At 43.7% G+C, this 23,667-nt stretch overlaps 1 protein-coding gene across 2 annotated transcripts; it reads right to left on the reverse strand.

Moving 5' to 3' along the window:
• Positions 1-2,833: 2,833 nt before the first annotated feature.
• LOC141229027 (uncharacterized) lies at positions 2,834-23,554 on the reverse strand. Of its 2 annotated transcripts, none has more exons than XM_073667395.1 (5): positions 23,420-23,554; positions 7,405-7,528; positions 7,233-7,321; positions 6,946-7,036; positions 2,834-3,900 (listed from the first exon to the last, which is right to left on the reverse strand). In XM_073667395.1, exons 2-5 carry the CDS (start codon positions 7,436-7,438, stop codon positions 3,287-3,289), a joined length of 828 nt encoding a protein of 275 aa, XP_073523496.1. In that variant the 5' UTR covers positions 7,439-7,528; positions 23,420-23,554; the 3' UTR covers positions 2,834-3,286. The 2 variants fall into 2 exon arrangements, with proteins under 2 accessions (XP_073523496.1, XP_073523494.1); XM_073667393.1 differs by lacking the exon at positions 23,420-23,554 and adding an exon at positions 7,612-8,010.
• Between the last annotated feature and the right edge of the window lie 113 nt (positions 23,555-23,667).

The following is a 23,667-nucleotide window of genomic DNA, read 5'->3' on the forward strand; positions in this document are numbered from 1 at the left end:
GGGCCAGATCACATGCTGCAGTGACGATACAAAAGAGGCAGGGCCGGGGGGACTGCACGCTGAGCTGTTATGTGTTGTCTCGGCCCTGCCTCTTTTGTATCATCACTGCAGCATGTGATCTGGCCCGGGACTGCCCACTTTCTCCTGTGTAATGCAGTGTAAGTGCATTAATGGCAGCACCGCTGATTTTGCTGTGTGTGATACCTCTCACAGCTTAGCCCGATGGAGCTGTCATAGTGAATCCAACGGCGCTGTTATGAATTCACTATGGCAGTGTTAGACAGGAGTTAGTGGGCGGTCCCGAGCCAGATTACATGCTGCAGGGCCAGGGCAACAAAAAACAGCACAGCATGCAGTCCCCCGCAGCCCTGCCTCTTTGGTATTGTCACTGCAGCATGTGATCTGGCCCGGGACCGCCCACTAACTCATGTCTAACACTGCCATAGTGAATTCATAACAGCGCCGTTGATCCCTGATGATCCTCTCCCTGCAGTGCGACCCCGCTCCCTCCAAACAAGAAACAGTGAGGCAAGCATTAAAGCACATACAGCAAAACACTACCACTGTGATGAACTAGAACTCCTAGCATGCCATAGAAGCTGCAGGACATGCTGGGAGTTATAGTTCTCAGGGAAATCACATGAAATAAATGTAGGGTGAACTATAACTCCCAGCATAATACAACAAAATAACAATGACCAATAGGACTTTGAATGTAATAAGGGGCATACCACTAAACATTATATGAACCAGAGAGACCATAGGTATTTTCAAAACCCCAAAGTAACATAATCAAAACACCATATGTTAGACTAAAAAAGATCAATGCTTTATTTATATATTTTTTTTAAAAAAGATAACACATAGGTATAAATAACATGTGTGAAAGGACATAACATGGGCATGTGAGGCAGCAGGGGGTAGATAGAGACACAGCTGGTATCCAATTCACATTGGACCTATAATAGGTCACATAGTCCAACCCATACAATCCATAAGTCACAAACAATGTGTGCAGAAAAAGTTATAGAAAAAGTTATAATGACATAGATCAAGTGACCTGTAACAAGTCACAGTATAGACAACCATCAGAGGTTTTTTCAGCAACACAAAGTACAAGCATCACATGGAAAGGGTTAAGTAAGACATACTTAGTGAAAGTAAACAGATAATCAGCAGTGTCAGGGGAGGCCCCGACACATGTTTCCGTACTTCCTCAGGGGGCGTGGTGGGATGTGTGTGGATACAGAGCCTCCAGACAAGAGCTGCTTGCACCTAAGCCGCCTTTGGGGTCCACCGGCCAACCCGTGGTGAGGTTCATATCTACATTTAATAATCAGTGGCACACCATCGGAGACATCCTTGATAGACACTGGCGGGTCCTAAAAACTCACCCAAGTCTCCGGGAGTTTTTGCCGGATCGTCCTCTTATGACAGCAAGGAGGGGCAGGAGTCTCAGGGATACTCTGGTGCATAGTCACTATGTACACCAGAGTGTCCTGCCTTTCAAAGTTGGCAACCCTAAATGGGGCTGCTATCCCTGTGGCTCACGCCTCTCCTGCAGAAACATGGTTAGGACTAAAACATTTTCTAATGTAGATGGCACGAGAGTTTTTGACATCAGGCAATATATCTCTTGTAGCAGCGTTGGCGTCATTGATCGTGCCACCTGTGGATGTGGGCTCATCTACGTGGGGCTCACGTCTAGGGAATTGAGGAGACGCGTGAGGGAGCACGTTTTGGATATTTTGGGGGCTGGGGAGGTGGAGGATGTATCATCACTTCGGACCCAGCCAAGACATTTTAAGCAATATCATCATTGCGACCCTAAGAGTCTGCAGATCTGCGGCATTGATCAGGTCCATTTGGGCCTAAGAGGTGGTGATGTAAAGAAGGCATTGGTCAAATTAGAATGCCTCTGGATCTATAGACTGGGAACTATGTCACCAGCAGGCCTAAATGAACGATTGAGTTTTTCCCCCTTCCTCTAGCCATTGGTGGTTGTTTGCCCCCTCCGTGTCTCCTCTTCCTTGGACGTGAGCGCCCTCGGGGTAAGATCCATGCTCTCTTGGCTACTTTATTATCTATGGGTTTTACCTATTAGATTTAGCATGTTCTTTGACTCCTCTTGTGATTGCCCTCGACATGATTTTTATAAGTCCTCCTACCTAGATGCCTCCCCCTGGTGTACTTTGAGGGGGGCAATTAAAAAATACCCACCCCTCCCCCCACTCCCTATATATACTGGTATAGTATTAATCAAATAATATTTTTTTTTTGTTGATTTATCTCTGCATCTCTGCCCTATATTTCTCTCTTTTCAGTCTGTCTTTTAGTAAGTGTGTGTTTTATCTTATTTTTTTAGCTCACTTCTATTCCCCCCGGCCTCTCTCTGTGTTTGGGGCTTCATCAGACCATTGGAAGAGAACCTGATTGTTTTTGATGACAAATTGGTTGGATCTAAATAGAACTCTTTCCCTTTAAGGATAAGGAGCGGACATGGACACCTGTTTCGTATGGACATTTACTGCAATATCATCTGTTATGTATTACATGGATGACCTTTTGGTGCAGGGTGACACTTGTCACTCCACCGATATAATGTATCTCTTCCTTTGTTGTTAAGTAGTCTGTCCTGCTCCATATTTATTCCTTATATGATCACGATCGATTCCTGTCGTCCGACCTTCTGCGCATGCGCCGGATGCAGCGGTCATGTGGCCGCGACGCGGTCTCGGGTGGGCGGTGCCCTGGAATATGTGACGTCAGTGGGGGAGTTCCCCTCTTCCTGGGCGCCGCCTGAGACCACGCCGCTGCCACCAATGTCTGCTGCTATGCGGCGACATATGCCGTTATTGGTCAGTAACTGATTGCTTCACATGGGACCCATGTATATATAAGAGGCCCTGTATCCACACACATCCCACCACGCCCCCTGAGGAAGTACGGAAACACGTGTCGGGGCCTCCCCTGACACTGCTGGTTATCTGTTTACTTTCACTAAGTATGCCTTACTTAACCCTTTCCATGTGACGCTTGTACTTTTTATGTGTTGCTGAAAAAACTTCTCCCCTGTGTGAGTTCTCTGATGTTTGATAAGATTTGATTTTTTTGCAAAACATTTCCCACATTCTGAACATGAAAATGGCTTCTCCCCTGTGTGAGTTCTCTGATGTGTGATAAGAGTTGAATTTTCTGTAAAACATTTCCCACATTCTGAACATGAAAAAGGCTTCTCCCCTGTGTGAGTTCTCTGATGTGTGATAAGAGTTGATTTTTCTGTAAACTATTTCCCACATTCTGAACATGAAAAATGTTTCTCCCCTGTGTGAGTTCTCTGATGTATATTAAGATGTGATTTCTGAACAAAACATTTCCCACAATCTGGACATGAAAAAGGCTTCTCCCCTGTGCGAGTTCTCTGATGTGCGATAAGAGTTGATTTCTCTGTAAAACATTTCCCACATTCTGAACAGGAAAATGGCTTCTCTCCTGTGTGAGTTCTCTGGTGCCTTACAAGATCTGATTTCTGATTGAAACATCTCCCACACTTGGAACAAGAAAATCTATTCTCCGCTGTGTGAATTTTTTGATGTTTAAGAAAAGACTTTTTGAGGGGAAAACTATTTGTATATTCTGAATGTGAAAATGGCTTCTTTGCTTTAGGAGCAGTTTGTTTTTTAATGCTTATTTTGTGACTTTGATTTTCCTTAGTAGTCAGTAATGAATCAGAAGACAGGACGTGTTTCAAAGGATCAGATGACAGATCTTTGCTGTGAAGGGATGATGGTTTATCTGGAGTAATGGCATTCACTCCAGTTGTATCCCGTGGGATCTCAAAATCATCTGATTTAAAAATTGAAGATGTCAGCTGTCCCTCTGATCTCCTGGTACAGTCATCTGCCAAGAAGAAAACCAATTATTTTTTAATAAAAAATCCTTGAATTTTATATTTTTGAACATTTCTACTTAAACTGTCTGTAAAAAAGGCAAGTTAAATAAAAAAATGTAATTATTCACCAGGACAATGACTGTCTAATAGAAAACCTCATAGGATGAACCAGTACAGCGTGGTGTTCAACTGTTTTTTCATTCTCCCTCCCAAATATGGAATAAAAAGCCACCAATGTTATGTAGGCGAAAATAATACCAATAAAAACTTCTACTCATCTCACAAAAAAACAAGTCCCCACTCAGGTCCATCATCTGTCAGTGGAAAAACAGAGGTTTCCACATTATTAGTGGCTCAAAGGCTCTTGAAAAGCAACATGGCTTCCATAAACCAGTCCAGCAATATCTGCTCTCCCAAAGTCAGATCTCCCCCTCACTTCTGAGCCTTGCAGTGCGCCCAAAGCACATTTAGCCTCCATGTATTTGGTATTACTATAATGAGAAGAACCCATTTAATTTACGGTGTGTGTCTCCTGGAGCACAATCTGGGCACTATGTGTTGGGTAATAAAATGGTATATTTGTTATTTTCACTCTCCAGCATCCACTGCGTGCTAATTTCTGGAAAGTGACTGTGGAGTCAAAATAGTCACTGCTCCTATAGCTTAATTCACTGAGGGTTATAATTTCCAAAATGAAGTCACTTTATGTGGATTTTTACTGCTCTGGTATTCTGACATTTTGTTATATTAGGGCTTCGGCAAAAGGTGTATACCATCTCCTCTGGGATCTGCTCCTGCGATATCTGCTTCTCTCACCAGGAACCGCCTTATTCATCCTGCAGGCGACGCTGGTGATGAAAGAGACATCAGAACCAGAAGCTCTGCGAGGCACAGGCTCTGTCCAGCCACTAAGATTAGGGTTGCTGGGACCTGTAGTACCATCCAGTCTGGCAGTATGGGTGAGTGTGCTGTCCAGCTGGAGTAATCTGCTCCCTACTTCAGCCAATTGGAAAGCACCGCACCCTACTAAAGCTGGAAGCATATTGCCGGAAGCTGCCAGATACAGCCTTGTTCTCCTCTGGTTCAGTCCTCTGTGCTCAGCTCCCGGCTTGTGTATTTGTTTCCTGTTGTGACCTCGGCCCGTTTACTGACTACTCGTGTCTTCTGATTTTGTATTTTCTCAGCCCTCCTGGTTCTGACCTGACTATCTGACTATTCATCTTCCCATCTCACTCCACAGAACAGCAGGTAACACCGTGGCCCAAGCCTAGGGGTCTCTGTGTAACTCCAGATCCATGTAGAGGGGTTAAACGGCGATGAGCAAAGTAATTTATGAAATCTGTAAATGGGGTAGATAGTGCCAAGCCTATTCGTGGTGGCCATCTTTTGATCTTCCAGGTGACCATGAACAGTGTCCCCAATACATTGTGTCTGCAAACCATTCCAGCAAAATCTGCATTCCTAATAGCCAAATGGCGCTCCTTCCCTTCTTAACCTGCCATGTGCCCAGATAGCAGTGTACAACCGTATATAGGGGATTGTCAGATTCAAGAGAAGTTGGAAAATAATTTGTAAGGTCCATTTGTTTTCTATTATCTTTTGTGAAGAATTCCAGAGTTATCACCATATAAAGTGACACACGTCAGATTTGAAAAATGGGCCCAGATAGGAACACAAAACTGGCTGCAGGAAGAGGTTACATCAGGGTATTTTGGGCACTAACTACTGAAGTCAAAAATTGTGATTAGACAATAAAGAGAAAAATTAGAGAAAAAATGAGTAACTAGTGGTGAAACCTCTCTGGGGTAATTGGAGTATGGGGCTCGGTGGCTCTTAGCAATCTAAACTATCGTAAGGGACAATATTTTCTGTCAGATGAGTTTCAAGAAGAAATATTACACATTTAAAGAGAACTTTTTATAATAGTGCAGAGCTGAGGTGTCTTAAATTTAGATCTCGGGCATTTGGAAGAGGCAATTGAGATATTTTTGAAAGACTACCAGGGAGTTACAGAGTCACATAAGTGAGGCCGGCCGATCCCACTACAATCAAACTATCATAGAGAGTGAACTTGTAAAAAAAAAAAGAATATATAAACATGTAACATCCCCAACAACAACGTATGTATGAGGGGAGAAATCCAACACTAAGATGGAGTTACACTCATTTATGGTGGACCATTGGAGCAACTATGAGTCCTGACCAGGAGAGTAGAGAAAGTATTAGCGCCCCCATTTCAGGAGAGATTGTGCAGTAATCTGAATTCCTTAGGATTGAAAACATAATGGAATTTATGACGTGGAGTGATTCCATGAAACCAGGGCTGGAGCCAACACATCTCCTGCAGGCGTGAATAAATGTATATTACAGCCATCAGCCACGCACAGCTTAGAGATATATCATGGCACAGGTGTAGTTTTTTTGTCTAGGTTATCACAATCCTGTTTGAAGTTAAATTTAAAATAAATGTTAAAGTTTAGATAAAGGGAAACTCTGCTGTTATTGAAAAGAAATTCACACTTGGCCCTCACTGCACATTTAATGTTGTAGATCATAAAAGTAAAGTTTGGCCAGAAAGACTGGACCTGGTCTTGTAGGGACCATATGAGCACATTCAGTAGCACAGAAGGGAGACAAGGTAGATTCATCCAATAAGATATCAGGGTTCTAGGAAGCCAACAGCATCATTACCCTCTGCTTTCTCTTACAGGCCCATCATAATATTTTTCTTCAAGTGATTTTCTCACTTGTCAGCACATTCTACGTACGCTGTCATTAGGCTTTATAGTTTACAGATCTGGGCAGGTAACAGTCAGCGTCTTGTAATCCCAGGGGGTAGGTGGATCCTCCAGGTTGTAAGTTCTATAGAAAAGGGCTTTTACAATTTCCCAAAGTAAATTGAATATTTTCGAACGGAGGAGAATGTTGTGGTAGAGCGGCAAAATGGTGATCACACGATTGTGATATTGCCGGACTACACCACCGATAAAGCAGCCACAGCCGGTGACTGAGAAGAATCTGTGACTTCTCTGCATTTAGTGGTTACTACTCACCTGGGTAGTCATATGTAGGAATCTCCTCTTTACACCGCTCATCACCCCTCACATATGTCTCTGTAATATTAATATGGATCAGATCTTCACCCTGAAACAAATATTATAAAAGTCAAAGACAGATGGAGAAGTCACCTCTATGATCAGCTCTAATCCTGTCATCTCCACCGTTCTCATTACACAAATATAAAACATAATACTGGTGGATAAAACAAGACTGAACACAAGACCTTTACAGCCGTCTACACATCATAGGAGACATCTCATGACATCTTCTCTGTATCTACCTGAGGAACATTGGGATCTTCTTGTTTACAGTCCTGTAGAAGAAGACGAAGGGGACATCTCTCTGGTGTTGTCCTCTTACTGGATAGATCTGGAGGAAACACATACAGGGACTGAATTCATTCTTTACATACAGATAATTATAGGCCGTGTGTATTTAGTCCTGTCTATTACCTGGTGATGTGAGGGGCTGGGGAACCTCCATCATGATGTCCTTGTACAGATCTTTGTGTCCTTCTAAATACTCCCACTCCTCAATGGAGAAATAGACAGCGAAATCCTGACACCTTATAGGAACCTAACAAATACAATGATATCGTCATCTCCCCGATCCCTTCATAGCGTTACTGTATAATATCCCAGCATTCCCAGCAGTGTCACCTCTCCAGTCAGCAGCTCAATCATCTTGTAGGTGAGTTCTAGGATCTTCTGGTCATTGATGTCCTCATGTATGAGAGGATGAAGTGGAGGCCCTTTGATTGGGCTCAGGGGTCTTCCCCATCCCTCAGACACAGGGTCCTGACAAACCCCATTTCCCTCTCACCCCTCCTTTATCCACCATTTGGGCCAACTGTTTCCATGCAATTTAACACACACAGCAGAAGTCACTTGTAGACAAATGCAGCACAAAAGGTGCTACTGACCCACTTAACATACGAATGCATCTCCTCTTAGCACAGACATGGGATAGACTGACACCTTCCAGCAGGGGCAGTTTGAAGGAAAACTCATTTAGGCTTCAAAGGTGTTTAACACAAACTCCAGGATGTCCGGAGCTGATATGAAATATGGAATGTTGGAAGTTCCATAGCTCCGCTAATAATGGGAACCATATTTTTAGTGGTAGAGTCAGCCAAGGAACAATATGCTTATTTTTTCGCAGCTGAGAGCCCCTATTGGTAGCTGGGGTGCAAAAGTAACAAAATAACAGACCGCAACTATGTCATGTGTGGTCTCTAAAGGAAGGTAAATTCATAACGGAAAAAATGGTATTACTTACGGGTTTCTGCGATCAACCAACGATAAGTTATCGCAAAAGCCAGATATTCTAATAAAAATATGGAGACTGGAGACCAGCCCACGTAATGTCATCCCAGGTGCTGTGTGGGCAGGTCTCTAGGCATAAAAGAATCCACGGAGGATGGATGAGTATTCATTGCCAGGGGGTACAGAGACTATAATAAATGGATCTTGTTCGATAACAGTCAAATCAATAAGTGGGGCGCCCCCTCCAGCTAAACAGAATTGTGTCTGCGATCTGTCTAGTACATAAGTCTTCTTTAATCCTGTTTATATTGTGTAACTGTATATTCTGTACTGTATTGTCCCCCTTGTAAAATCCTTGTATATTTTTCATAACACTGCCTTCCTTTTGGATTAGATATAAAATGTAATAGTCCCGTTTCTTTTTTTCTGTAATCGTTCCCTCCCCTGAAGCCATATACCAGAACGCAGGCGTCCGACCAGGCCTGTATTATATTTAAAATCTGGACGGTGGTGGCAGCGAATAATAATAATTGGGTTATCGTGAAGCTGACAGTGAACATACAGGGGAATATACACATATCTTGACAGAGTGACGGCACAGGTGAGAGATTGTGTGATCTCCCCAGTGTCGTCTCTTTGTGAGTTCCTGACACTCACCTTCCATAACGCTAATTCTCGTCTCATTTTCCGACACTGGAATTGGCATTAGCAATACTGCAGGAGATATTCATGACAAGTAACATGAGAAATAACTACTTCATGATGAGGCAACATGTACTACTACGGCTCAAAAACCATATTTGGCAAGAGACAGTCACTGACTACTGCACCACTGGCCGTCTATATGAATGTTTCCCGTCTTCCCCAGACTGTAATCTTCTATCAAGTTAGATCTCATATCTGATTCACACACAGAAGTTTGAGGCTTTTAAAAAAGCTGTTTTGTTTGCACAAACACGGCATACAGAAATGATTTGATACTAAAGTCTACATGTGCAGTGTATTATAGGGTTTACTTCTGGCCTTAGACTTTCCTATATTACAAAAAAAAACTGAAAAAAGCAGATATTAAAATGTTTCAAAAGAAAATTGGCACCAACAATTCTTGTAAAAAAAAATAACATGAAAAAGCAAAAGACACATTGTCATTTTTTAACAAGTTAAACATTTGTTTTTGTTCTTATATGAATTCTTTTGGGCACCAGAACATAGATGTACACCGCAAGGCTGGCACAGTTGCGGCTGCAATAAAATCCCTGGCAGTTTAACCACTTGCTCCTGCAAAAAGCAAACATGGCATCTAAGAAGGTTTGACAGAGTTCGGCTGAATGCCCCTCCTCCTCCCCCAAGTACTCGATAGTATGGGGCTGCCTAGTTCCTACAATACTTAAATGCCTAATAATGGTGTCTGGGCCTGCAATGTACGAAAGTCTATTAGGCCGAGCCAGAGGCAGCATTCCATAAGTTACCTTTTAACGCCCCCAGACACATATTAGACTAAAGCTGCATGATATCACTGATTTTGAGGGGTTTGGTAAACTATATAATGTATTTGGGGGCCTCCCAACAGATAATGTCAGGGCAGAGTCTAGAGGAGTCTGGAGGCGACTCTCATACAGATCATAGGAAAGCTGGAATATTTGTGTATGGGGGAGTCTGGAGAGATAACCGTCTGCCAAATGACCGTTCAGCCAACACTTATCTCATGTGTATGGGGCAGTTAGTATTACACTGACAGGCAGTGATAATACACGCACTACAGTAGTACAGTGCATCACCTGAGAAATCAGAGGCTTCTGTGTTGTATGATCGTACAAAGGAGACTTGTTTAAAACTGAATTATTGTGAATTAATAAAAACTGTTGTGATGGCATACCACCAAGTGCCCACATACCCAACCAATGCTTATTCCTGATTTACAACATGTGAGTCTCCGTGATACTTTTATATCCTTCCCTTTCCTGGGTGTCCATTAATTACTGAGTACTTCTCAGACAATTTAACCCTGTATTGTATGGAAGAAAAAGAGAATACACAAATACAACTCATGCATGAGACATTCAATAAAATCACTGGAAATCAAAGACAAATACAATTAATTGTACTGTAATATTAATCCGGTCTGATGTTCATTCCCTGTGGGGCTCTAGTGTGTAATATAAATATCCAATATGACTTTCTATTTAAGATTTTTCTTTTCATATCTCCACCTCTTAATGGTTTATAAATCTTTTCTATTCCTAATATCTGAAGGATCTGATATCCCCTTTATGTTTTTGTGAAAAGTGTCTTGAAACCACAGACAGGTTTAATGCGGTGGGATTGATTGCGTCAGATAAATGTCTTCTAATACATTTTTTTAGCAGGTCTGACGTCCATCCCACATATTGCAGGTAACTCTCTATACATTCTATTAAAAAGATGACCCCCTAGTGTTACAACTGATGAAATTGTGTATTGCAAATTGTTGTCCCGTTAGGTTTTCTTCAAATGTTTTGGTTTTATTAACATAGTTGCCTTCCAATGGGCACTAAAGGGTGTATTTCACCTTTTTTAACCCCTTTCCGACATGGTCAGTAATAGTACTCACCACATCGGAAAGGCCGGGTTCAGCGGGGGCACTGAACCGGGCACATGTCAGCTGATTATTACAGCTGACATGTGCCCGCAACAGCCGCGGGTGGAATCGCGATCCACCCACGACTGTTAACTAGTTAAATACTGCTGTCAATCTCATTAACAGCGTCGCGCCGGAAGCACATCACTTACCCCGCCCATCGGTGACCCCGTCGCGTGATCGCAGGTCACTGATGGGTGGGCATGACAACCCTGGGTCTGCAGCAGACCCCAGTGGTTGTCATGTGCTAATCGCTATGAGCCCCACCTAGTGGTCGGCGCTCATAACACAGGAGCATTTCTGCTACATAGAGGTGATCTGCTCATCACCTCTATGTAGCAGAGGCGATCGGACAGTTGCTGCTTCTAGTCTCCTATAGAGACTGTAGAAGCATGCAAAAAGTGAAAAAAAATATAATTTTTTTTAAAAAATATAAAAGTTTAAATCATCCCCCTTTTGCCTCATTCAAAATAAAATAATAAAAACTAAGCCCCACATACACATATTTAGTATCGCCGCATTCAGAATCGCCCGATCTATCAATATAAAAAAAGAATTAATCCTATCGGTAAATGGCGTAACGAGAAAAAAATTCCAAACGCCAGAATTACGTTTTTTTGGTCGCCGCAACATTGCAATAAAATGCAATAAAGGACGATCAAAACATTGGATCTACCCCAAAATGCTATCAATAAAAACATCAGTTCGGCGCGCAAAAAATAAGCCCTCACCCAGCCCCAGATCCCGATAAATGGAGACGCTACGGGTCTCGGAAAATGGCTCTTTTTTTTTTTTTTTTTTTAGCAAACTTTGGAATTTTTTTTCACCACTTAAATAAAAAAGAACCTATGTTTGGTGTCTACGAACTCGTAATGACCTGGAGAATAGTAATGGCAGGTCAGTTTTAGCATCCAGTGAACGTGGAAAGAAAAAAAAAAAAAAAACAACTGTGGAATTGCATTTTTTTATGCAATTTCACCGCACTTGGAATTTTTTTCCCATTTTCCAGTACACAATATGGTAAAACTAGTAATGGTGTTTAAATGTACAACTCGTCCCGCAAAAAATAAGCCCTCACATGGCCATATTGACTGAAAAATAAAAAGGCTAAGGCTCTGGGAAGAAGGGGAGCAAAAAACGAAAACTCAAAAACTTAAAATGCTCCGGTCATGAAGGGGTTAAACCTATTAAATAAATAATGAATTTAAAAAAATTACGTGGAGTACCCCCCCCCCCTATTTTTGATAACCGGCTAAGGTAAAGCAGACAGCTTGGGGCTGATATTATCCTGCTGGGAAGGTCCATGGATATTGGCCCCTTCCAGCCTAAAAATACCAGTCCACAGCAGCCCTAGAATTGGCAAATCACATTAGATGCGACAAATGTTGACACTTTTCCCGCCTCTTCCTAATTGCACTGGTATGTTGGCAACTGGGGTAATATTTTTTGGGTTTACGTCAGTTGTGTATTCACAGCTGGCATCAATCCCTAGAGTTAGTAATAGAGAAGCGTCTATCAGACACCCCCATTACTAACCCAGTAAACTAAAAGAAAGAAAACACCCAAAAATATTTTTTTAGAAAACAACTCCCCGACAGACAACAGAGGAATAAAGTTCAGAGAAGAAGCTTCATAGAAAGACCATGAAGTTACAGACGTCATTTAACCCTTTGGGAGAAAGTGATTCCAGGCAGTAAATCCAGAACACGTCTCAGTAGAAGTTTACTGCGTTGTGATTGTGAATCCGCTGCGGGGGTTTCTTCTAACACCGACCATCGGAGATCAGAACTTTTATCACTATCTCCGAGAAATGTCTGGCCACGGTGGTCTCACCAAACTTCTGCTCTTCTTCATTCTTTTTCTTGCAGTGGAAGCAGTGGATTTCATCCTAGACTCATAGAGCCGAATAGAGGAGTGATGTTTCTTCAGTCTGATTGTAATTGACCGTGACGTTTGTCCAATGTCCACTTTAAAGAATTTGTCCACTACTTTATATAGACCCCCCCAACGTATCCCCCGGGGCCCAGAAATGTTTTTGCAAATACCTTGCTGTGCCTTTTCTGCCTCTGAGCAGCGCTACTGCTTGCCGCTCAGAGGCATCACGTGGCTGCAGCCGGGGGTCACGTGATGCCTGTGAGCGGCCAGTGATAGCGCCGCTCACAGGCAGAAAAGGCACCACAAGGTATTTAGAGAAACACTTATGGGCCCTGGGGGAATACATTGGGGGATCATATAAAGTAATGGACAACCCCTGTAACACAAGGGAACTGAGAGTAAATCACACCAGAAATGTAGCAGGTAAAAACCACCAATATCCACAGGTGTCCCTTCTAATTGGTGGGAAAACTATCACCTCTAATAATGCTCCAACAGTTCTGGCATGACAGACACGGAAAAGTGCCCCTTTATGGATTTGAAAGAAAGTCTGTTTAGACACTTTAGCGTAATAGTATCAGCTCTAATCAAATGGTTATATATCGATTTACCCTGAAGATTCACAAATTGTAGGGTTGTTTTAAAAATGTTATATTTAGGGTGTTTTTGTGAAGGAATCATGTATTGATCTCATAGTACAGTGCCCCTTTCTTGGTCCCCACACACAGTATACTGTTCCCCTAGTACCGCCATCCACCCACACTCTGTATAATGTTCCCACAGTACCTCCATCCCCAATTTTATTTTTTGGGGGCGTATTTCATGTAATATATGGAAACCTACAGTACAGACCAAAAGTTTGGACACACCTTCTCATTTAAAGATTTTTCTGTATTTTCTTGACTATGAAAATTGTACATTCACACTGAAGGCATCAAAACTATGAATTAAATACTTAAAGTGTGAAACAACTCAAAATATGTCTTATATTCTAGGTTCTTCAAAGTAGTCACCTTTAGCTTTGATGACTGCTTTGCACACTCTTGGCATTCTCTTGATGAGCTTCAAGAGGTAGTCACTGGAAATGGTCTTCTAACAATCTTGAAGGAGTTCCCAGAAATGCTTAGCACTTGTTGGCCCTTTTGCCTTCACTCTGCGGTCCAGCTCACCCCAAACCATCTTGATTGGGTCCAGGTCTGGGGACTATGGAGGCCAGGTCATCTGGCGTAGCACCCCATCACTCTCCCTCTTGGTCAAATAGCCCTAACACAGCCTGAAGGTGTGTTTGGGGTCACTGTCCTGTTGAAAAATAAATGATGGTTCAACTAAATGCAAACCAGATGGAATAGCATGCCGCTGCAAGATGCTGTGGTAGCCATGCTGGTTCAGTATGCCTTCAATTTTGAATAAATCCCCAACAGTGTCACCAGCAAAGCACCCCCACACTATCACACCTCCTACTCCATGCTTCATGGTGGGAACCAGGCATGTAGAGTCCATCCGTTCACCTTTTCGGCGTCGCACAAAAACAAGGTGGTTGGAACCAAAGATCTCAAATTTGGACTCATCAGACCAAAGCACAGATTTCCACTGGTCTAATGTCCATTCCTTGTGTTCTTTAGCCCAAAAAAGTCTCTTCTGCTTGTTGCCTGTCCTTAGCAGTGGTTTCCTAGCAGCTATTTTACCATGAAGGCCTGCTGCACAAAGTCTCCTCTTAACAGTTGTTGAATAGATGTGTCTGCTGCTAGAACTCTGCGTGGCATTGACCTGGTCTCTAACCTGAGCAGCTGTTAACCTGCAATTTCTGAGGCTGGTGACTCGGATAAACTTATCCTGAGAAGCAGAGGTTACTCTCGGTCTTCCTTTCCTGGGGCGGTACTCATGTGAGCCAGTTTCTTTGTAGGGCTTGATGATTTTTGCAACTGCACTTGGGGACACTTTCAAAGTTTTCCAAATTTTTTGGACTGACTGACCTTCATTTCTTAAAGTAATGATGGCCTCTCGTTTTTCTTTACTTAGCTGCTTTTTTCTTGCCATAATACAAATTCTAACACTCTATTCAGTAGGACTATCAGCTGTGTATCCACCAGACTTCTGCACAACACAACTGATGGTCCCAACCCCATTAATAAGGCAAGAAATCCCACTTATTAAACCTGACAGGGCACACCTGTGAAGTGAAAACCATTTCCGGTGACTACCTCTTGAAGCTCATCAAGAGAATGCCAAGAGTGTGCAAAGCAGTCATCAAAGCAAAAGGTGGCTACTTTGAAGAACCTAGAATATAAGACATATTTTCAGTTGTTTCACACTTTTTTTGTTAAGTATATAATTCCACATGTGTTAATTCATAGTTTTGATGTCTTCAGTGTGAATGTACAATTTTCATAGTAATGAAAATACAGAAAAATCTTTAAATGACAAGGCGTGTCCAAACTTTTGGTCTGTACTGTATATACACACACACATATATTATATATATATATACCGTATTTTTCGGACTATAAGACGCACTTTTTCCTCCAAAATTGGAGGAAAATGGGGGTTTCGTCTTCTAGTCCAAATGTTGCTGGGGGGGTGTATATATATTATATTATATATATATATATATATATATATATATATATATATATATATATATATATATATATATATATGTGTATATACTGTGCTGGGGGAAGCGGTACACAGTGTATCAGCAGCGCGGCTCCTGCTGCTGCCGGGCAATCCTGTGCGCCCGCTATTAAAGGGTATGAATATTCACCCCCTCTCTACGCCCATGGGCGTTGGGAGGGGGTGAATATTCATGCCCTTTAACAGCGGGCACACGCGACAGCCCGGCAGCAGCAGGAGCCGCACTGCGGCTATGCTGTGTGCCGGCTATTAAGAAGCATGAAGTCACTGCTCCCCATGCACACAGTCCCAGTGTGGGGAGCAGTGACTTCCGGCAGCTGATCTCTCCTTGTGAGCCGCGCATGGCAGTGACGTCATGGGCGGCTCACATGTAGAGATCAGTGCGGGCAGACAGATGCAGCGCTGGAGGAGAGAGAAGAAAGGTGAGTAGGACTATTTATTTTTTTATGTGCAGCCTGATGGGGATTAGGGGGACCATGCACACTAGGATAAGAATGAGGGGGCAATACATACCAGGGTAAGGATGAGTGGTGCCATGCATACCAGGGTAAGGATGAGGGGTGCCATGCATAGCAGGATAAGGATGAGGGGTGCCATGCATACCAGGATAGGGATGAGGGGTGCCATGCATGCCAGGATAGGGATGAGGGGTGCCATGCATACCAGGATAGGGATGAGGGGTGCCATGCATACCAGGATAGGGATGAGGGGTGCCATGCATGCCAGGATAGGGATGAGGGGTGCCATGCATACCAGGATAGAGATGAGGGGTGCCATGCATACCAGGATAGGGATGAGGGGTGCCATGCATACCAGGATAGGGATGAGGGGTGCCATGCATACCAGGATAGGGATGAGGGGTGCCATGCATACCAGGATAGGGATGAGGGGTGCCATGCATACCAGGATAGGGTTGAGGAGTGCCATGCATACCAGGATAAGGATGCGGGGTGCCATGCATATCAGGATGGGGATGGGAGCCACGTATAATAGGAAGGGGGGGCATATCTACCAGGATGGGGGATATTATCAGAATTTGGGGACATTCCCCCTATTCCCCCTTAACAGTGCATTGTGACCACATTTTTTGCTTACATTTTTTTTCCATTTTCCTCCTCTAAAACCTAGGTGCGTCTTATAGTCTGAAAAATACGGTATATATTTTTTATTTTTATATAGCGCCAACATATTCCGCAGCGCTTTACATACATTATCATCGCTGTCCCCATTGGGGCTCACAATCTAAATTTAAAAAAAAAGCCTAACCACGGATAACCAAGTTACATTGCGTTTGATATTTGTTTCTTGAAAAAAAATAGGTGAAAGTTTTCCGCCTAGTTTAGAAGCCTTTTTGGATACAAAACTCAAAATATGCAAAAGAATTTACAAAGTCTGGAGGATGGATCTCAGAGATCAAAAAAACTAAGTTTGAAAGAGATATCAAAGACTACGAGTCAAATTCAATTTACACATGGAAATGAAACAAACCAAGAGCTACTGTTCTGAAATACAGGTCACACAATAAATTCAAAGGAAATAGAGGAGAGCGGAGGTCAGCTTCACAAATACTAATGTGTCCATGGGTTCCTCTAATTATAATTCTCTGAGGACTTAATTGATGTATCAGTGGGATCAACTAAAGACAGATGGAACAAAAATAAATTCTCAAATACTCCCCACAATTCAGCACAAAACAACGGACACAGGCGGGCAGAAAGCACAAACGTGCCCGGACATGTGCGTTCCACGCCGGAGTGCATCACGGTCTCCTATCTGCGAATGCGCATGTCAGGAAGCATGCGTTCCACGCCGGAGCGTATGATGGTTTTGGATTGCATACCACCAACATAGAAAAGTCCTATCTCTGAGATCAACGTCATGGGAGACTAAAAACAAGTATTGCACATCCCATCATGCAATAAGCATGAAGATATACTTTATCACTACATAAGATATGGGATGATGGCCCACAGTATTTTCCTAAATGGTCAAATTTGACCCCTATTGCACAATTAGAGATACACACGGATCACCACACTTGTTAATTAATAAATAGTATATGTGGAATAATTGCTAAGTAATAATTCTGATATAGAAGCTCAGATATCTCGATGAAGTACAACAATATGTGAACCCCATTCACAGGGAACTGAGTAGCAATGGGTAGAGTATAAAATCCAAAAATGTAATCCAGAATGGGGCTGTATTCACACAAAACAGGCATAAGAAATTTGCTCATTGAGTCCCTTAGGGGCCAGTGAATCCAGTCTAACAATCCACTCACTTTCTTTTTTGAGGAGATATCTATTGTGATCCCTTCCTCTCACATTGGGTTTAACCATCTCAATGATACAAAAGGAGATGTCTCCAGTTTGATCTCAATGTACACTGTTCATGTGTCTCGCTAATAGGGTGTCCCAACCATGGCGTACACTGCCCAAATGGTCCCCCACCCTCCTCCTAGACTTCCTATTGATCTTGCCTACATAATCTAGGGGGCAGGTGCATGTGACCATATATACTAGTCCTGAGGACTAACAGTTGGAATAATCCCACTGGAAAAAGATTTTAACCAAAGAGGAACTCAAGAAAGATTTATATTGTCTCATCCAATTAAATGGACAATGTTCTCCAAATCTAAAGAAACCATAGATTCCTCTATCTAGCCAAGTCCCCTTGGGTGCAGTTTTTTTATAGAAACTGTCAGGGTTCCGCAGTGACGACACCGTGGAGATCACACAATATCTCACCATTGCCGTCACTCTGTCCGGATATAGTCAGGGAGTGGCGAGCACACGATCCCGACTACCCACTACGTAGGTATCGGCAAGCGACCAGTGAGCGTATGGCGTCACAACTCCAGATTCCAACGCATAGAATGTGTGTCTACGTCCCCGTACGGTCACCGTCAGCTTCACAATAGCCCAATTAATATTATTCGCAGCCACCACCATCCAGATTTGAAATATAATACAGGCCTGGGCGGACGCCTGCGTTCTGGTAGTGTATGGCTTAGGGGGAGGGAACAATTGCAGCACAAAAGAAACAGAATTATTACATTTTATATTTAATCCAAAAGGGAGGCAGAATTAAGAAAAATATACAAGATTTTACAAAAGTGGACAATACAATACATAAGCAGTTACACAAAATAAACAGGATTAAAGAAGACTTACTATAACGATCGCTGAGATGATTCAATATAGGTTGAGGGGAGACACTCCGCTTGATTTGACTGTTATAGAGCAGGATCCGTTGCTAGAAAAAATATATATTCCCACAATGATTACTACTCCAACTTCAGCAGATTATTTTATGCTGAAGGGAGAGACCAGCCCACACACCCCCTGGGATGACATCACGGGGCTGGTCTCCAGCCTTCATATCTTTATTAGATATCTGGTTTTTGTGATAACTTATTATGGGTTGATCATAGAGGCCCGAATGTGATACCATTTTTTCCGTTATGATTTTACCTTTCTCCAGAGACCACATTTATTTTGGGACTTTTGCGCCAGAGCCCCCCAGAGGGGCCTATAGTGACAGGAAAATATTCATATCGTTCCCTAGCTTACCCTGTCACTAAAAATATGGGTCCCATCATTATCAGAATTATGGAACTTTAGCTATTCCATATTTCGTTTTGGCTCCGAAGATCCTGCAGTCTTTGTTAAACCCCTTTTGAGCCTAAACGAGCCATTTCTTCTTTCCTTCCATCTCTGCCCCTATGCTGGAAGGTGTCAATCTATCCCAGGTCTGTGCTAAGAGGAGATGCATTTGTATGTTAAGTAGAATAGACTATTGAGCTTCTTGTACTGTTATTTGCATACCGACAGCTGCGTGGAGTGTCAGCTGTCCTCTGGTGACAAATGATGGATAAGGGAGGGGTGAAAAGGGGTTTCAGAGACAGAGAGAAATTGTTAATACTTTATCAATATTTCCCTGACCTCTCTGTCTCTTTGAGGTGGTGTAGGGGCTGATTTACAGATCGCCCCTTTAAGCCCACCTCCTGGCCCACCTTTACAGCTGATCCGACAAGCCGTTGACCCAACTTGCCCCCCACTCTGACTGAATGGAGATCTAGCTTTCCGATCACCCTGACCGGTTCGGGGAACATTTTCCCCACACCTCTAACAGGCTATGGGTACCTTCCTCCCATACTCCTGACAGACAGGGGGACACACCTTTCTTTTACCTTGCCCGGTTGTGGGGCCTACCCTTCCTGTCATTATTTTTACCTTAGGAGCCATGCTCACTAGGGGGGAGCTACGACCGGTCATGTCACAGTCCGTCATGACACTGGTCAGCGGCACGGAATCACTTTCCCTATGATCCCCATGTTTCTCCCCATCCCTGTTCATCACCTCTGGAGCTGTGCTAGTCATGGGCAGCTACCATTGACCATGTCACTATCTGGCGTGACACTGGTCACCCGCATGGAACAACCTGCTTCCTGGTGTCCATGCCTGCTCCCCTTGCCCATAGCACTTATGCTGGCTCGCTTTAGGGGATCCTCAGCAGCATCACCCCACAGGGTGAGGTGGCTGAATTCCCTTTAACACAACATACATTTTTATTATGCATGACTGACATTATTGACAGTGGCATTACATGACATATCAGATCTGGGAGGGTGGTCAGGGATGTATCGGGCAACCAACCGTCCCAGATCAGTTCCCAATAGCACATTAGTGGGGAGAATCTCCAACACCCCCACTTCTCTTAACCCCCTCCCCGCACCCCAGTCCAGAAAAACTCGGGCCATCGGTATGGGACAGCAAACACCCCCAAACCCAGTGACAGTCAGGGTCTTCCCAGGAATGAGTTCCTCTGGTAACACAAACTCAGGGCGGATGAGGGTACATTCTGCGCCAGTGTTCTTAAGACCAACAGTAACGGTGTTGCCCACAGTAACAGGTTGTACATTTTCCCGGGCCCTGCCAACCGCCCCACCCACAAAAAGAATGGCTGCAGTAGGTCCTGGGGCCTCAGGTGTGGTGTTCATCTTCTGCCTCTCCAGGCAGACAAGGCTTGTGTGACCCGTTTGGTCACAAACATAACACTTAAGGGAGTCAAATGCAGGCCAGGTGCTAGAAGATGGGGCAGAACCCGCTGAGGGCCAGCTGGCTGGAACACTGGGGGGTGGTTGTGGGCTTACCCCCTTTCCAGCTGGCGGCGGCTGACTTCCGCACCTCTGGTGTGTGGTTGGCCTCATAGGCATCTGCGATCTGGGCTGCTTTGGCAGCCTCCTTTGGCTCCCGGTCAAGCACAAACTGTCGAACTTCCACTGGGCAAAGACGAAGAAATTGGTCCTTCATCATCAGAGATCTTTCAGGTCCTCGAAGGTGGTGACAGTCCTTGGACCCACTGCTCAAAATTGGTCCTGAGCCCATCCACCACATCACTGTAGCGGTCATGTGGTCAACGTTGGAGGGCTCTGAACTTTTTCCGGTAAACTTCAGGAGTCAGCTGGTACTTTTTTTTATCCTGGCCTCATAGTCTTCCATTGCAGGAAAATGCTCCGGAAGGGGTTAAAAGCAGTTGGTGTTGCCGGGCTCATTGCCCGATGCGGTGGATTTCGGCAGCTGGATTTGGGCTAACTCCAGCTGGTACCGCTTCTCAACTTGCCACTTTCGCTCAGCAGCTTCTCGATCAGCTTGGGCCTGTTGCTCAGCTCTCTCAGCCTCGGCCTGTCGCTCAGCAGCCTCTCGGTCAGCTTCGGCCTGTTGCTCAGCAGCCTCTCGGTCAGCTTTGGCCGGCTCCAAGGCCATCTGTAGTTGGGGGTCCACACTAGCCTGGCTGCGGGTCTGGCTGGCAATCATAGGTGGGACCCCTGCAGCAGCACCATCCGGGCCTTGGCTGGTCGCCCCATAATCCGAGCTCTGCTGTCAGACGGACTCTGCAGCACCTTGCAACAGTTCAGCAATCATTTGGTGCCTGGTCTTGCCTGTGGGGTCAATTTGTCTCAGCTCATAGAGAGCAGTGAGAGTGTCCTTTGACTGTTGGTGATACCTGGGCTCTTCACCTGTAGCCATCATTGCCAAATAAAAGATAGGACAGAAAAACAAGAGAAGGGGAGGGGATGCAACAGCGTATACGTACAGTAATGTCCCAAATAAAAAAAATATTAAAACACTGACTCTGATTTCTTAAAAATCTGCACAGTATTCTTGCAAGAACCGTGTAAGTTTTCAGTGACAGGAATGATTGCTCAATCCAGCCATTGATGTTCTGTAATATCCCACCGCTTGCCTCCAATTTGTCAGGGTTCCGCAGAAACAACACCGGGGAGATCACACAATATCTCACCGTTGCCGTCACTCTGTCCGGATTTCGTCAGGGAGTGGCGAGCTCACGATCCCGACTACCCACTACGTAGGTATCGGCAAGCGACCAGTGAGCGTATGGCATCACACCTCCGGATTCCAACGCATGGAACATGCCCCCGCACGGTCACTGTCAGCTTCACAATAGCCCAATTAATATTATTCACTGCCACCACCATCCAGATTTGAAATATAATACAGGCCTGGGCGGACGCCTGCTTTCTGGTAGCGTATGGCTTCGTGGGAGGGAACAATTACAGCACAAAAGAAATAGAACTATTAAATTTTATATTTAATCCAAAAGGGAGGCAGTGTTATGAAAAATATACAAGATTTTACAAAAGGGGACAATACAATACATAAGCAGTTACACATAACAAACAGGATTAAAGAAGACTTACTATAACGATCGCTGAGATGATTCAGGATCCGTTGCTATAATAAATATATACTCCCGCAATGAATACTACTCCAACCTCAGCAGATTCTTTTATGCTGCTGAAGGGAAAGACACACACACCCCCTGGGATGACAAAACAGGGCCTGGTCTCCAGCCTTCATATCTTTATTAGATATCAGTTTTTTTTGTGATAACTTATCGTGGCTTGATCGAAGAGGCACGAAAGTGATAAAAAAAATTTCCGTTGTGATTTTACCTTTGTCCAGAGACCTCACACGGTATAGCTGCGATCTGTTATTTTGGGACTTTGCGCCACAGCCCCCAGAGGGACCTACAGAGACAGGAAAATATTCATATCGTTCCCTGGCTGACCCTGTCACTAAAAATATAGGTCCCATGATTATCAGAATTATGGAACTTTAGTTATTCCATATTTCGTTTCGACTCCGAAAATCCTGCAGTCTTTGTTAAACCCCTTTTGAGCCTAAAAGAAGCCATTTCCTCTTTCCTTCCATCTCTGCCCCTATGCTGGAAGTTGTCAATCTATCCCAGGTCTGTGCTAAGAGGAGATGCATTCGTATGTTAAGTAGAAGAGCTTCTTGTATTATTATTTGCATACCAACAGCTGCCTGGAGTGTCAGCTCTCCTCTGGTGACAAATGGTGGATAAGGGAGGGATGAAGAGGGGTTTCAGGGACAGAGAGAAATTGTTAATACTTTCTCAATATTTCCTTGACAGAAACTATGCACTAAATGGTCCCTAATTGACCCACCCTTTCTGAAAGTTATTGTGGGAGTAGATCCCACAGCACCCTCAGGTCCGGGTCAGCCACAAGTATATCCCAGTGTTTTCTGAAGATATGAAAGATACAGTGACTCTGATTGTCATAAGTTTTTCTTGGTCTCTTGGTTAGGTATGGAGGAGTGTCTGTCTCTCCCATTTTTCTGCAAACGATGATGCGGAATCCAAAATGTACCATGAGTACCCTTTTTCCCTGAATCTGATGTTCAGGTCTATTGTCTGTATATTAAAATCTGTGACAATAGAGCAGTACCCTCTCAACCATAAAAATTGACCCTTGGGTATAACTCTTTTTATGGGGATGGGGTGGTGGCTATCCCACTTCAATAGTTTATCAGTGCTTGAAGGTTTATGGCAGTTGAGTGTCCATAGGGTCCCATTGCAATCTTTCTTGATTAGTACATCCAGGAAAGGAAACTGGTAATAATTAATCTCTGATATAAATCTTAGGCCCACTCTATTGATGTGGAATTCCCTGACAAATTCAAAAGATTGTTCACTCGTCCCTGACCAGATGATAAAAAAGTAGTCAATATATTTGTACCATACCCCAATATATGGATGCCATCACTTATGATCATCCCTGAATATTGTGGTTTCCTCCCACCAGTCCAGCCAGGGATAGGATAGCATATGAGGGGCACAGAGGCTTCCCATCGCAGTACCCCTGAGCTGGAGGAAGTACTTCCTGTCAAAAAGAAAGAAGTTATGAGTAATAGCGAATTTTAGAAGATACTACATGAAGTCATTATGTCTGCTACACTCTATTGATCTCGATTTCAAGAAATGTCTTACTC

Source organism: Phyllobates terribilis, unplaced genomic scaffold (assembly GCF_046119375.1).
Source record: "Phyllobates terribilis strain yellow unplaced genomic scaffold, ASM4611937v1 Scaffold_453__1_contigs__length_1468511, whole genome shotgun sequence".
In the NCBI taxonomy this organism is placed as follows: Eukaryota; Metazoa; Chordata; class Amphibia; order Anura; family Dendrobatidae; genus Phyllobates; species Phyllobates terribilis.

Bases quoted from the DNA above. Each gene is read 5' to 3' on its own strand.
- LOC141229027 (XM_073667393.1), bottom strand. From the start codon at position 7,635: ATGATTGAGCTGCTGACTGGAGAG. The intron at 7,529-7,611 runs GTGACACTGCTG...TGTATTTGTTAG, and splicing joins TTGAGCTGCTGACTGGAGAG to GTTCCTATAAGGTGTCAGGA. The intron at 3,901-6,945 runs GTGAGTAGTAAC...TCTTCTTGGCAG, and splicing joins TCCTACATATGACTACCCAG to ATGACTGTACCAGGAGATCA.